The sequence below is a fragment of the Lissotriton vulgaris genome, chromosome 7 (assembly GCF_964263255.1).
Source record: "Lissotriton vulgaris chromosome 7, aLisVul1.2, whole genome shotgun sequence".
Classification (NCBI taxonomy): Eukaryota; Metazoa; Chordata; class Amphibia; order Caudata; family Salamandridae; genus Lissotriton; species Lissotriton vulgaris.
The window spans coordinates 1,045,381,687-1,045,396,763 of NC_141695.1; the positions used below are offsets into that span (position 1 = coordinate 1,045,381,687).

Genomic DNA, 15,077 nt, shown 5'->3' on the forward strand with positions numbered 1-15,077 from the left:
TTATTTACAGCTCCAGTCTCCCCCCCCAACATATCTATTTGCAACATTTCATTAAGTGCATTTCCCACTACAACATTAATATTGTTTAGTAAACACTCATCTTCCATAACCCGTGACCACTTCAGTCTCCTCCTATCATTGGTAAGTAGGACGTCCCCTGTATAGGTTGCAGATGGTTCCTCCTTTCTATTTAAATCCGGTGTCTTCAACGATAGGGACAGTGGGTTGTGATCACTTTCCGGGCGCTCTAAAACTGCCATATCGATTAAAAAGGCCCAATGCTCCATGTCTAGTAAAATATAATCAATGCGGATTTGCCTCTGGCCATTATCAAAAGTGCTTTTTCCCTTCACATCAGAGGCAGAGCGGCCATTACATGCCCGGAACCCATTTTGTAAACAAAAACATACGTATCTTGTTAGAAGTTTATATGTCTGTTTGGAGTTGAAAAGTTGATCAGTTTCAGTCTATACTGCTTAAGATTTATATCTTGACATAATAACTCTGATTGCCCCAAGTTACTGACCTGACAACGTTTCTCAAGCATTAGTATGGTTCATAGATTCAGATGTGACGCCCCTCCCCCCTTAGAGGTTTATTGCTTACCATCTTTTCACTCTTATGCAGGTGCATTTATCTAATTGGCTGAAGTTTGAGGGATTTTCAGTGTAAATGTAAATGTGCTTCTAAACAACCACAATTCTTAGACCTATGACCAGCCTAACAATGTGTATTGCAGTTTTCAACTAAAGGGAATCTCAGCCTGATGGCAGGAGTAATTCAGGCATCTTAATCAGTGAAACATACCAATGTTGGAGAACTGTAGTTACAAGTAAGTAGCTGTTTTCTTCTGAGGGTACTAAACAAACTAAACAATTGTTCTGTTAGTTCAACTTACATTTAAGTCATCTGAGTGTGCTGAATGGGCAGTGTACTGAAATAATCATGCATTGATACTGTTGATAAGCGTTATCAGTTTTAACATAGGTGTTTGACTTGCATGTACCTTAATTTAAGTAACTATAATGGATTGAAAATTTAAAAGCATAGGTATGTGCTATGTGTTTCAATATTAGCAATGAACCGGAGGGCATTGATTGAAATTAACTGCTTCATGATTTTGACTTTTCATGGCTCATACTACTGCTGATAATGTGGGGGTGTTTCTACACCCTCCAAGATAGTAGAAGGGAATCTACCAAAATGTGTTTTTTCCCTGGTTCATCTACTAAAGTAGATGAATCAGCTGCCTTTGTATAAACCATCTTCGGGATATGGAAAACACTACCATTGGCAGTCGTGGCCCTCAGACGTCCTACCTTCCAATATGAGGTCTGGAACTGGAAAAGTACCCCCAAAGCAGGGGTACTTTATCAATACTCACATGTCTAGTTGCATTAAATTACTCTGGGGATGGGATACACGCATGTCAGGTACAACAAATTACCTTTCTGTGATAATTTGGCGCTATTTCCATTGCAGTTTTTTTTTATTCACTCTAACAGACATGGTGGCTGTCCAGTCGTCACAAATTTCTGGTGGATGTTTGGGGAAGTTAACACCAACAAATGGAGAGTTGATTGCATACCCGAACAAGTCTCTGCCAGTGGCATATCCATTTTTTGTGTACAGTTAATAGAGCGGTTATATTACAGGGTCTGCAAATGGAAATGTACTCCTTTTGGCAAATTCCCTGTTTCTGTCTTCTTCTATATCAGAACGATAAACTACTACATTGATTTAACTTCACATTAATATGCAAGATAAGCATCTAAAATGTGTAGTGTTTTAATGAGTCATACAATGAAGCATATACCTTTTGCTTTGCAGAACATGTTCTTGGCTATTATCAATGACACATACTCGGAGGTGAAGGCTGACTTTTCTATGGGACATGGAGCGTTTGAGATTAGCGACCTTATTAGACAGGTATGTGCTTATCACACAGCAGAAATAAAAATGACAATCCTACTTTAAGCCGTTTAATATTTGCTAGGCACAATTTTACTATTGTGCCATATTTAATTTTATTTGAGATCGATTTGAGATTATTTGAACCAAAATAAATGTTTGTTAGCTTTATATACTATAAATACATATTTTCCAAATTAATATATTATGTCCGATTTCCATTATGCCATGTAACAAAACATGACCAGTTTCTAGTGTTCTTTGTGCACAGTTAGTTCATTTGACCAGTTTTCTGGTATTACAATCGCAGAACAAGGCAGGGCTCGCTCTACTTTTCTTTTCTTTTTTTAATTAACAGGTTTTTTGACTCTTATACTGTTCACACAGCCGAATGTCTACAACCCCAAGGGCCTGCAGCATGTATAACAAGTCTGTGAGTTGATAAACACAGCCTCTGTCCCGACATCCCTGAGGCCCAGTGACAATTTTACTTTTTGGTACATTCAAATGTTTCAATACAACCCAACTGTTGTAGGCACGTTCCATGTCTACCTTGGAAATGTACTTATACCCCAACTGTACCCTGTTTGTCCCCCCTTCCCCTCCCCCCTAGCCGAGCTCTTTGTACCAGTACTGTGATGCATGTCTGCCTGTATTCCTACTCTATTGTTGCTATAGTCTTCTACCATGTCTGTCTCTGCATTAACTCACGCAGTTTCAAGTTGTGGAATCAGCACCTCTGCCCTTATTCCGAATACCTTGCCGGGAGTCTTAACCACCCAGGACTCCTCCGAAGCATAGTTCAATCGTTGTTCTGGAGGTCAGCCCCCCCGAACCCAGCCACCTCTCAAGAGGCTCCTATATACCTATATATATCCACAGGTCTAGATCTGGCGGGCATTAATTCCCAGTAGTTCATCAGTTGATCCCTGCAATATGTGACTGCCTGCAACCATCCCGCTATCGTGGGGTGACTACTCTTTTTTCAATGTATGGGTACTTGTCGTTTTGCCAGCAGTAGTAGCATAGCCGTTAGTTTGCGTTAACACTTTGGCACCTCCAGCACAAATCTCAACAGTGCTATATGTGGAGTGAGGCCTTTCTGGGCTTCGGTGATGTCTCCAATGTGTCTACCTACTTCGTCCCAAAATTGTGTTATCGGTCTACAATACCAGGCCAGATGGATAAAAGTTGCGTCCTGTGACCCACACCTCCAGCATCTCGTATCAGGTTGTAGACCCATACGATGTAATTGGGGCGGCGTACAATAGACTCTGTGTAAAAATTTTAAATGTATTAGCCGCAACCTATAGTTTGGGGATAAGTGTTCTAGTTGTGCACAGAAAAATTGCCACTGCTTGTCGATGACTGTAGAACCCGTTTCACCCTCCCACTGTACTTTGGATGTGCTGTCCATGATGGGTGTCGTATCTTGTGTTATATTGTTAATGCGGGTAATCAGTTTATGAGGAGAGGAATTTGACAATATGTTTTCCAGCGCCGCTAAAGTGGGAGGCACCTGTGGAAAGCTATTGTACCTGGTTCTAGTGGCAGAGTTGGTAATAGTAACATGGCTGACGATGATGGGGTCTGTTGCTTGCACATCTGTTGTAGGGTAATAAATGTGTCCTCATGATATAGATCACTGCCCTCTGTCAGGCCATGTGCCTTGGCCCTCAGTGTAGTGGCCCGATCGGTGAGAGGTGCCAGTAGTGGATTACCATCCAATGGCATCGAGGGGGCATATAGTTCGCCATGGCCCGTCCTTTTAGCTATATTCTTCCACGCCCATCTTCTTGTTTCAACCATGTCTATTTCCATGTGGGGCCTCTTATAAGGGTGGTATACTGCAGTGTTGAGCGGAGTGGACGCAACTCTAGCCATGTCTATCTCTACATGTGGCTGATAAGGCATAGGGTGGTGCCAGAAGTGCAAGTATTGTGCCTGCGCACTGTATGCATAAAGTTCAAAATCCGGGGCTGCCAGGCCTCCTTGAACAAAAGGCAGTGTCAGGAGGTTCCAAGAGACCCGGGGTTGCTTGCCCGCCCATACCAGCTCAATAATATTGGTACATAACCGTTTAAAAAAGTGTGTGCTTAGCGGCAACAGAACATTGACAATTAGATACAGGAGTTTGGGAAGTATCACCATTTTCGTGATTGCTATATGACCGGTCAGTGACAGCAGGAGCCTTTTCCAACACTGGACTCTACTTTCAATCCAGTCCATCACTCTCCCGTAATTAGCCAGCCAGAGTTCCTGCATTGATTTACTTATCCAGATGCCAAGATACCGTGTGGCACTCTCACTCCACTTTATGGGAAATTCGGTTTCACATGGGGTTGTGCCATCAGTGAGTGGTAGCATTATAGACTTCTCCCAGTTAATCTGTATTCCAGTCAACCCGCCGAATCGCACCAGTTCCCTCATTAGTACATCAAAGTTTTCACTGGGATTCACAAGATATATTGTCGTATCATCTGCATACATGGATATCAGCAGCCCTCGTGATGAAAAACCTATACTCCGCTGAGTGTGATGCTGGCGGAGCCTGGCCGCCAGTGGTTCAGTGGCAATTGCAATTAGCAACGGGGAAAGGGGACACCCCTGCTGTGTACCTCTCGTGATTGGAAAGGAGTCCAACATCTGCCCGTTGACCCTCACTCTTGCCATCGGGATATTGTAAATTATTCGCATTTGTTGCACAAATCGGGGCAATAGAGTGAACTGGTATTTCCATTCCATTGAATCTAATGCTTTCGTAGCATCCAACAGGCCAGCCACAACCTGCACATGAGGGGCTAGATAATGCATCGTTCCAAATATGGTCCCTAAGTTGTGCGCTGTTGACCGGCCAGGATAAACCCGGATTGGTCCGGCAGTGCAATCTGCGGCAGCATTGGTTGCAATCTGTTAGCAAGTAGCTTGGACATACATTTTAGCCTCGAGATTGATTAACGACAGTGGTCTATAGGAGTCTGGCTTGGTGGGGGTCCTTATCTGGCTTCAGTAGCATATTTATTGTGGCTTCCCTAAGAGTAGGTGGCAAAATGCCTATATCCATGGCCTCTAGGTATACCTGCAAGAGATATGACGCAAGTATTTCAGCATATTCCTTATAATAGGCCGCGGTGAGCCCGTCAGCACCTGGGGATTTATCAGCCTGCATGCCGCTGATCACTTGCCTCATGTCCTCGACCGTGATTGGTAAGTCCATGTATTGTCAGGCGCCCCAGTTAAACCATGCTAGCGCCACCGTGTCCATATATTCTTTGATATCAGTCTGGGCTGGGTCCGTCTGGGAGGGGTATAGCTGCTTATAAAATTGGGTCATTGCATGCATGATGTCATTTGGGGTTCTTACTGACGCTGTTTTTATTTTGCAATTCGAAGATATAATTAGTTCCCCTCGGGGATCTGAGCAAACCAGCCAAAGTTTTCCCGGCCCTTTCCCCCTCCCCGTATCTCCTCGCCTGTGTATATTTAGACATATATGCAGTTTCCCATTCGGCCTCCGACTGGTATTCTGTCAATTTCGAACGCAGCTGAGCTAAGGCGGCAGGAGCGGGGACCTGTTGGGTCGATTGTTCCAGTGCACCTATTTCCCGTTCCAACCTGTGCAATGTGTTGCGTATGTCCTTGAGCACTCCAGTTTTCAGCACCATACAATTTCCTCTAACAACCACTTTAAACGCCTCCCATAGCACACCCGGCGAATCCACAGTTCCCTCATTCAATTCAAAGTACTCTTTTACCTTTTCTCTTAGTTCTTCTCGGAATACTTGATCTAGTAACACTCCCATTGAGAAGCGCCTACGGAAGGGTTGGAGGTATGGTGGTTGGACCTGCAGTGTCAACCGGGCAGGCGCATGGTCGGATAGGGTGTGGGGACAGTGTGTGGCATCAGTCACCCAAGCATGTATATCTCTAGAAACAAGCCAATAGAATAACCTCGACCAGGTGTTTCGATGATACGTCATACACGTTCCTTCCCTAACTGTCGGGTGGAGCTCTCTCCAAGAATCTACTATACTAAGCTCTTCAATAAGTCCTAGCAATATTTCTGTCGATTTCGGGTGGTGATCTTGTGGTGCTCCCTGCCTGTCAGCCTAAGGTGAAAGGACAACATTAAAATCTCCTCTCCACAGAATCGCCACATTTCCCAGTGTCCTGATTTTCTGTCCTATATTTTGAAAAAACTTGGGATCGTCTGTGTTCGGTCCATATGTATTTATGATCACCACTGGGTTATTGTAGAGGGTGCCTAGAAGTAAGATGTATCTCCCCTCCCCATCTATGTATTTGTGGTGCGTCTGCCATTGTAGCCCTTTGCGGATTAAAATCGTTACTCAGATTTCGTGACGTATTATTATTATTTTTTTTTTAACTTTAATTTCCAGTTTTTGCATATGAAAAAAGATTGATCATTACAGTGCAGAGTACAGCATTGGTGTTAATAAAGCACATGCATAGCAAGTGTAATGTAAAATAAACACATGTAACAATGAAAATAGATGGTGCAGTATGGTAAGATGTCGAGGATATACAGCCAATGAAAGTAATAAGTTGGTTCGCAATATAAAGAGACAATAATCACAAGAGCGATCAAGTATTACAAATAGAAACACATTGACATCAGCAGTAGGCAAATAATTAGATCATCAATCCAACACCCCTCTCAGAACTGACATCTGAAAGAAACAGGTTAGTATTAGCTTCCTTACCTTAGAATATCCCCAGGCGTCAGTCTGGATCCGGAAACTTTTGCGTAGCAGTACACCTGCGCGTCGCTAGGCGTCGTCTGCGGCTCCGCGTCCGCCATCGGCTTCGTTGGCGCCGGGATGGCGTCGCCGGAGTACTTAGACGCCTCCCTTGCGTGCTGACGTCAGTTCCTCTTTTTTCCACGCCAGCAAGCACCGATCCGGAAAAAGTGGTACCCTTTAGTCATTTTTTTAATCTTTTTTGATCTGGTTTTCGAGTCGAACGACTCCTTCGGTGCCGGTAGGGATGCCCGGGTTCAAACCCTGTGCCGACTGCAACCGACTGATGTCGGTTACCAACCCCATCGCCGGTGCCTGTATTGCTTAGGGGCCGACCACGATGACAAGTCGTGCCCCGACTGCCGGGCCTTGACATCGAAAGCTTGGCGGGAGCGGTCCCGTAAGCACCTCTAGCTCCGGTAGTCGGCCCCACGCCGCTCGATGTCCCGGTCCAGGAGGAGGTCGAGGGACCGGTCATGGGGCCGGAGGCATCCCAGCTCAATGAGTCGACACCACTCGTGGGGCTCCAAGTCCTCAGGTAAGAAGCACAAGAAGTCAAAGAAGCGACACCACTCTTCTGACTCCCCCTGACGCTCACACGACGCGGCCGGGGGTTCGGGCGACACCGCCCATGCGGCTCCGCTGGAGCCGCAGGCATCGCGGCCGGCTCCATGCCCGCTAGTCCGTGGGCAGAATGTGGCGCTGGACGAGATTGATGTCTTTCTCATGGCCATGAGGTCGCTCACTCCTCCATTTGGTTCCATAGCACCTTCGGGCCCCACGGTCCCGACCGGGAGCCCAAGCGGGCCGGGTACTCTGGCCCCGGCGTCATCAGGCGCTTCGGCCCCGGCGCTGTCGGCGACTTCAGTCCCGACGCCGCAGGGCCCCGCCGGATCCGTCGGATTCGGGTCACTGCTGGCCGACCTAACAACCCCTCCGTCACCTCGACTCCTAGAGTGTTGCCCACGACGCTGTCCTCGGACGACGACGTCCCCGATCCCCCCTTGATCCGGTTCGACGTCGATTGACGCCTCATTCGACGTCAAGAGAATTGCACTACTTCTATGATCCAGCCCCATCATTTGAACCTGAGTACCAGGAGATGGAGGGCGAGGTGGATTGGGAGGGGTCTGAAGACCCTCTGGCAAGGGAGTGCCTGTCTTTTCAGGACTGGGCAGGTGAACTAGGGGAGGCCAGTGGTTTGGACACTTCGCCCAACACTGGATTTGTCTCCCCTCCTACCATGGCTACGGAGGAGGGGGCTGCCTATAGTGTGGTGTTGACGAGGGCAGCCAAGGCCTTGTATCTTGAGCTCCCAGTCGCGGCCATGAGGACTAACCTCCTCACTGAGGTCCTCAAACCGCAGGCATGCTCTTCGGAGCCTCTACTGCCGTTCAATGAGGCCTTAACTGACGTTCTGTTGGGCACTTAGTCCGGGCCCGCTAAAGGTCCTCCTATAGATAGGAACATGGCCAGACGCCACCGCCCGGCCCCGGGCGACCCCAGCTTCCTGCCCGTTCACCCCACCACGAGAGCCTGGTTATCCAGGCCTCTAATTTCCAGACTGCATTCCCGACAGCTCCCCCTGATCGGGAATACAAAAGGTATGAACAGTAAGGAAGGAAGATGTTCTCCTCACTTAGTTTGGGGTTGCGGTCAGTCAACACCGCTTGCCTTTTGGGCTGTTATACCCACTCTCTGTGGACACAGTCGCGGACGTGCTGCCACAATGCCTGGAGGAGGCCCGGGCTAAACTCGCCCAAGCCCTTGCGGAGGGTCGAGATACAGCACGGTATTCCATTCGATGTGGGCTGGACACCACGGACTCGCTAGGCAAGGCGATTGCAACGACGGTGGCGGTTTGGTGCCACGCCTGGCTGAGGTTCGCCAATTTTTTGGCTGATATCCAGAACATGCTTATGGGAATGCCGTTTGATGGCTGTCACCTCTTTGGCGACAAGGCAGACAGTGCGCTTGAGCGCTTTAAGGACTCCAGGGCTACGGCCAAGTCCTTGGGCCTGTCGGCCCAGCGCCAGCAAGCTGCTGCCTTTCGCTCCTTTCGTGGCCAAGGAAGGGGCAGCCCCACACGTCCTGCCAGCCACCGGCCGCAGACCAACATCCAGCACGGTGGCGGATGTGGTAACCGCTGTGGCGGTGCCAGGGGACAACGGCGAGGCCAGTCCACATCCACCTCCGCAGCATCCGCCTCAAACCCTTCCTAGTCTGAGCTTTCAGGCCCATTTAACGCCAGTGCGGGACAGGGTTCGCCATCACCTCCTCCACTGGCGTGACATCACATCGGACAGATGGGTGCAGCAAATCGTCCGAAGGGGCTACTCCCTCCCCTTCGAGGCGACCCCTCCAGCCATGCCAATGCAATACCATCGTGTGTGGGTGATCACTTGCAACTTCTGTAAGAGGAAGTTATGGCCCTCTTGGCCAAGGGGGCAATCGAGTGCGTTCCTGGGCCAGAAGTAGGGTGTGGTTTTTACGCCCACTACTTTCTGGTTCCCAAGAAGGACAAAGGGGGCCTACGCCCTATCTTGGACCTGCAGAACGTCAATGTCTTCCTCCGGAAGGAGACGTTCAAGATGCTGACACTGGCTCAGGTCTTAGCTGCCCTGGACCCGGGAGACTGGATGGTAGCGTTGGACTTGCAGGACGCTTATTTTCACTTCCCCGTCCTGCCGGCCCACCGGCGCTACCTGCGATTCACGGTAGGCCACGAGCACTTTCAGTTTACTGTGCTCCCCTTCGGCCTTACCAGCGCCCCTCGGGTGTTTACGAAAGTGATGCCGGTGGTCGCAGCTCATCTGCGCAGGTTAGGGGTGTCAGTCTTCCCTTAACTCGACGACTAGTTTTTGAAGGGGGGCTCACCGCAGACAGTCGTCAGCCACCTTCAGACTACGGCCGACCTCCTGCACCTGCTGGGGTTCTCCATCAATGTGTCGAAGTCACACCTGTGCCCCTCTCAGAAACTCCTCTTCATCGGAGCCGTTCTAGTCTCAGCGCAGTTTCGGGTTTATCCCACGAAAAGCGGGTTTGGGATATTCAGGCTCTGATTCCGTTCTTTTAGCCTTTATCCCGAGTCTCAGTCAGGTTGACGCTGCGGCTTCTGGGGCTGATAGCATCCTGCATCCTTCTGGTGCATCACGCCAGGTGGCGGATGCGGGCTCTGCAGTGGGACCTGAAGTTTCAGTGGGCCCAGCATCAGGGCAACTTGTCAGATCATGTCTTGATCTCGGAGGGCACTGCAGGACAGTTGCAGTGGTGGCTCACGGATCGCGATTGGGTCAGCGGCAGATCCCTCTCCCTACCCCAACCGGAGCATTTAGTTGTGACGGACGCGTCCCTCCTGGGCTGGGGGGCCACATGGGAGATGCGGAGATCAGAGGCCTCTGGTCTTCGGCGGAGTCCCAGCTCCACATCAACCTTCTGGAGCTGCGGGCGATCCGGTTAGCACTGAAATCATTCCTTCCCTCTGTCCGGGGGAGTGTAGTGCAGGTGTTCACGGACAACACCACTGCCATGTGGTACTCCAACAAACAGGCGGGTGGGGTCATGGACCCTGTGCCAGGAGGCTCTGTGCCTCTAGCAATGGCTGGAACATCAGGGCGTGACCCTGGTGGTTCAACACCTGGCAGGTTCCCTGAACGCCAGGGCGGACGAACTCAGCCGTCGGTGCATGATGGATCACAAATGGCGTCTGAACTAGGACGTGGTGCAAGGCTTCTTTCAGCAGTGAGGAGAGCCTTGGTTAGATCTATTCGCCATCGAAGAGAATGCGCAATGTCATCAGTTCTGGGTGTTGGAATTTCTAAGGCGGCACTCGCTCAGAGACACCTTTCATCACGAGTGGAGCTGAGGTCTGTTGTACGCCTTTATGCCTATACCACTTCTGCCCAGAGTGCTGAAGAAAATCAGGCGCAACGGGGCCCAAGTCATCCTTTTGGCTCCGGACTAGGCACAAAGATACTGGTATCCCGAGCTATTCAGCATGTCAGTTGATCCCCCGATTCGTCTGCCTCTTCAGGAGGACCTTCTGTCGCAGCAGCAGGGAACGGTCTTCCACCCGAACCTGTCCAGGCTCCACCTCCATGCATGGAGATTGAGCGGCCACAGTTGAGGCCATTTGACTTGCCTCCTGAAGTCTGCGATGTGATTCTGGCAGCCTGGCGTCCCTCCACAAAATCGGTATACGCCTGCAGGTGGAACAAATTTGTGGCATGGTGCACAGCGAAGGCTGTGGATCCACTCTCTGCCCCCCTTTTGGAGGTTCTCCTCTTTCTTCTTTCTCTTGCCCAGCATGGCTCTGCTCTGGGCACTCTTGAGGGCTACCTCTCTGCCAGTTCGGCCTTCTTAAGGCTCCCTGATCAGCCCTCTCTTTTCAAGTCCCCATTTGTAAATAGGTTCTTGAAGGGCATCACTCATATGTTTCCCCCTGTTCCTTTAGTGATGCCACAGTGGGACTTGAATCTTGTTCTGACGTATCTGATGTGCGCTCCCTTTCAGCCACTTCATAACTGTCCACTTCGTCTCCTTACTCTTAAGACTGCATTCCTGGTTGCCATCACCTCTGCCAGGAGAATGAGTGAGCTACAGGCTCTTTCTTTACAACCTACTTTCCTTTCTGTCCCGGGACCATTATGCCAGGGATCAAGAAGGGTTCTGCAGTGCAAACACGCTCGCGCGTGTACGTCCCAGGGTAGGCTGCTGTCCGCTCTGGCCGTCTTGCATCCAGGAGGGCCTGAGGGGGGAGCCAGACCATCCAACGGGGACCAGTGACTCCGCAGCTCCAGAGCGATAATCTGGGGCCTCCTCGCAAGCCCGCCCCCCTCCCTGCCGAGCCCAGAACGCCAGGCCCCGGCAGGAACACGCCCACAAGGCCCAGAAGGCCGCGTGAGCGCCGTGCCAGCGGTGGGACCCAGCCAAAGCCGCAGTAGTGGGGGCGGGGGAGGAAAGCCCGCAGAAAGGAGCATGGGGGGAGTGTAGGGCAGTGCCGGGCGCCTGTCGGGGCAAAAACTCACCGCCCCCGCCGATGTCGTCTCCTCCGCCGGTGAAGAGAGCTGGGCCGCACCAGGTCTTCATGCCAGCCCGTCCCTCGTCCGGCATCAGGATGACCCCCATAGTCTCCGGGGGTTGCAGGTGAGTGTTTGCTGTTGTTTGGCTGCTCCTACATCGAGCAAATAGAGGATTAGTGTGCCCGGCCGGCGGAGCTTCAGGCAAAGGCGCCTTCTTAGTCGCCTCCATGGCCACACCCCCATTTCATGACGTATTAGGTATGAGTGAACCAATCTGACCTTTCTACGGTCATTTAGACCCCCTACGTTCCAAGAAAGACATTTCAGCTCTGTCATGTTAAGAACATTTGACATTTAAAGAAACCTTACGGCAGCATATATCAAAAGAGATGTGTACTATGAACAATGGCACTTGGCTTGGCAGAATCAAACAATAGAACATTCTCCCCTCCCTCCCTCCACCCTCACCAACCCCCCTATCAGGTTGTGAACTACCCTCCCTTTCATCCCCACTCTGCAAACATACAGTCCACAGTAGTGAACTCAACGGAATCATCCCAGTGGGGTACATGAGTTTACCGGCAATACTCCCCTCTACTTTAGACAGGGTGGCCGAGTGTGGAACACATAGCACCAGTCCCAATGTCGAAAATGATTCATACTACCATACACAGCCGTCTGTCTTTATAGTTCAGTGTAACATCTTAACCTTTCCCGCCCATCGCCACAGTCCAATACACCCTCCCAATTCCCACTCAATTATGGCACAACATCATATCACAGTGTTCAATCCATGATACTTTTATTAGCAGCCTGTGCCCGAGCAGTCCTCTCTCAGTCATTGTCGCTCAGGCGATTTTCAGCCTGCGAGTCGCTGGTCCCTGCTTGCTGCTTGTGGGCCTTGGCCAGTTGCTTGGCGTACGTTAGCGCTGCTTTAGCGTCCATGAAAAAGGTTGGCTTTCCTGGCACCTGTACTCTCAGCTTGGCAGGATAGATCAATGAATACCTCGTGCCAATTTGTTGGAAAATTTTCTTAGCCGGTATGAATTCCCTCTGTGCCGCCTGTACCTGGAGCGTGAAGTCTGGATATAACGCAATGCTGTTCCCATTGTACTGTTGGTCACCTCTCTCCCTTGCCTTTCGCAGAATAGTTTCCCGATCCCTGTAGTTCAATACTCACGCCAGTATGGGTCGTGCTGGCGCACCTGGTCTTGGTCATGGTCCTAATGTGCGGTGCGCTCGTTCGATAAGAAACACGACTGACAAATCTTGTCCGAACAGGTCCATCATCATAGTTTCGACATATTGCTCCATGTTTTGGATATAGGTCGATTCTGCTATTTCCGTGATGCGTATGTTATTCCGCCTCAACCTAGCTTCCAAATCCTCATTCTTCTGTTGTATCGCATACAGGATTCCGTCCATATTTCGTATCTTCTTGTCCATTTCCATCTGACCTTCCTCTGTTTCCGTGACTCTTGTTTCCAGTACCCTCACTCTACCCTCCTGTTTATCCATTCTCTGAGTAATTCTGTCCATTCTGTCCACCTGTGAGTCCATTTTGGCGTCAGGCCCCTGAAGACTAGATTTTAGGTCCTTAAACATTTCTTGGATTTCATCAGCCGGTGGCTGTGGCACAGCATGCTCCTCAGCGTAATCTTGGTGGCCAGTGTGTGCCTCAGCACCCTCGGCAGTCTTTTGTCAAAGTTCAATTTGGCTGCCTTGTGTCTGGCTTCCCCATCGTGAGACTTCTACGCCTTCGTGTCTAACCGGTGCATGCTATATGTCTCCCTTCCGCGTTTCTATAGTGGGCAATATTGTACAGAGGCGCTGTCTGTTCGTGTGGCAGTGAGGGTCCTCCGGTGTACACTTCGCCGCGTTGCACCCATGTGCCCTCCAATGGTATATTTGTCAGCTTTCACCACTGTCCATTTCACAGGTAGTGCCCACACTGCGTGACGCCCCTCTCCTTTAGGAACCCTCAGAGCATGTACACATGCAGCAGCATCACCTGTACTCCGCTACAGGTTATATGTGGGGTGCCGCTCCTCCTGCTTTCTCACAGTGCCTCCCAACAACTTTTGTCCGCTCCACTGCACGCGTTCCTTAGTGTCTTCTACAATGATGCCCCAAGATAGCAGCCCTGAGAGCCGCCCGCGACTACAAAGACCCAGCTGCTGTTCTGCACATGTATATCCAATGGGCCGGCAGTCCTCCGCTTCCAAGACCGGGGGTTAGAGGAGGGTTCGCCCACCCAAGGCACCATGAATAGCTGCCCTGCTCACCAAGCACCTCCCCCCCTCCCCACTCATACCTGGCGGTGTAACACCGGTCCCGCACTCTCCTGCAGGCAGTTTGCCACTTGTGCCCTCCGCAGAGCTCCAGGCGTCTCAGCCCCCAGGAGCGCACCTCGAGCCTAATGCGGTAATTTTCTGCTTGCCTCAAAATGTTGGCTCCGCCTCCTCTTCTCCACTTGCATCATCCCGCTGGGCGTTCTATACGCCCGCCTCTGTAATGCCCGATCCGTTGTCTCTGTCACTCTTCACCGCAGCGCCTCTGAAGTCTGCCTATGTGACCAGCCAGCCTCCAAGCCACCCAAGCCAACCGATCTTCTGTCACAGCACCTCCGCCACTTGACTTCAGTAGCTCACGCTTTGGCCAGCCTTCCTCTCGCGTCTCGGCTGTGCCCAGTACCTCACCGGCTCTCCCTACAGTCTCAGAGTCTCCTCTCCCTTGCGCCTCCGTCACTTGCTTTCCAGCGCTTTACAGAACGGGTGATCTCTAGAGCTCACGTTTCTTTGCGCGGGACATCGCGATACTTTAGTCCCCTGCTCCTTCAAGCAGCCCCGCGTCCAGGCCTTGCCGTGCATCGGAAGCGCTCACCGCCTCAAAAGCCGTATTTCATCCGCGGTAAGGTTACCATCAACTGTCCACTTCCGGGCGCAATGGTGTCGTACACGTGTACTCTTGTTTCCTGTGTTCCGATACAGATTCATGCCGGATTAATGGACTCAGCCAGCGGAGCCGCTCTGTTAGGCGACCATTCCACTGCTCGGCCAAGCCACGCCCCCGGCTCGCAAGTTGAGGTGCAACGAGGTCTAAACTAGGATCATATTATTCACACTCCATGGGAAAGCCTTGCTAGTGTTGCTCGAATATGAATTTACCTTCAAAAAATAAAAGACAAGAGGCGTTCGACAACACAGGAACAGTTGGCTTAATTAAACACTATGGGCCCGATTCACAGAATGAACTTAAGACTCAATCCTAAACTTACTACTATTTTGGTATTCACAGAATGCACTTACTACTTTTGGCATTCACAGAATGAACTTACTACTTTTGGTATTCACAGAAGTAAGGATTTTGTCTTAAGTCTGTCTTA

At 50.4% G+C, this 15,077-nt stretch overlaps 1 protein-coding gene across 1 annotated transcript in view; it reads left to right on the plus strand.

The window, feature by feature from the left end:
- Positions 1–15,077, plus strand: part of PKD2L2 (polycystin 2 like 2, transient receptor potential cation channel) — a 1,643,803-nt gene that overhangs the window by 1,047,519 nt on the left and 581,207 nt on the right. The window contains exon 11 of the mRNA XM_086929456.1: positions 1,831–1,929. Coding sequence (XP_086785582.1) covers positions 1,831–1,929 — 99 coding nt within the window. The remainder of the gene's footprint in view (positions 1–1,830; positions 1,930–15,077) is intronic.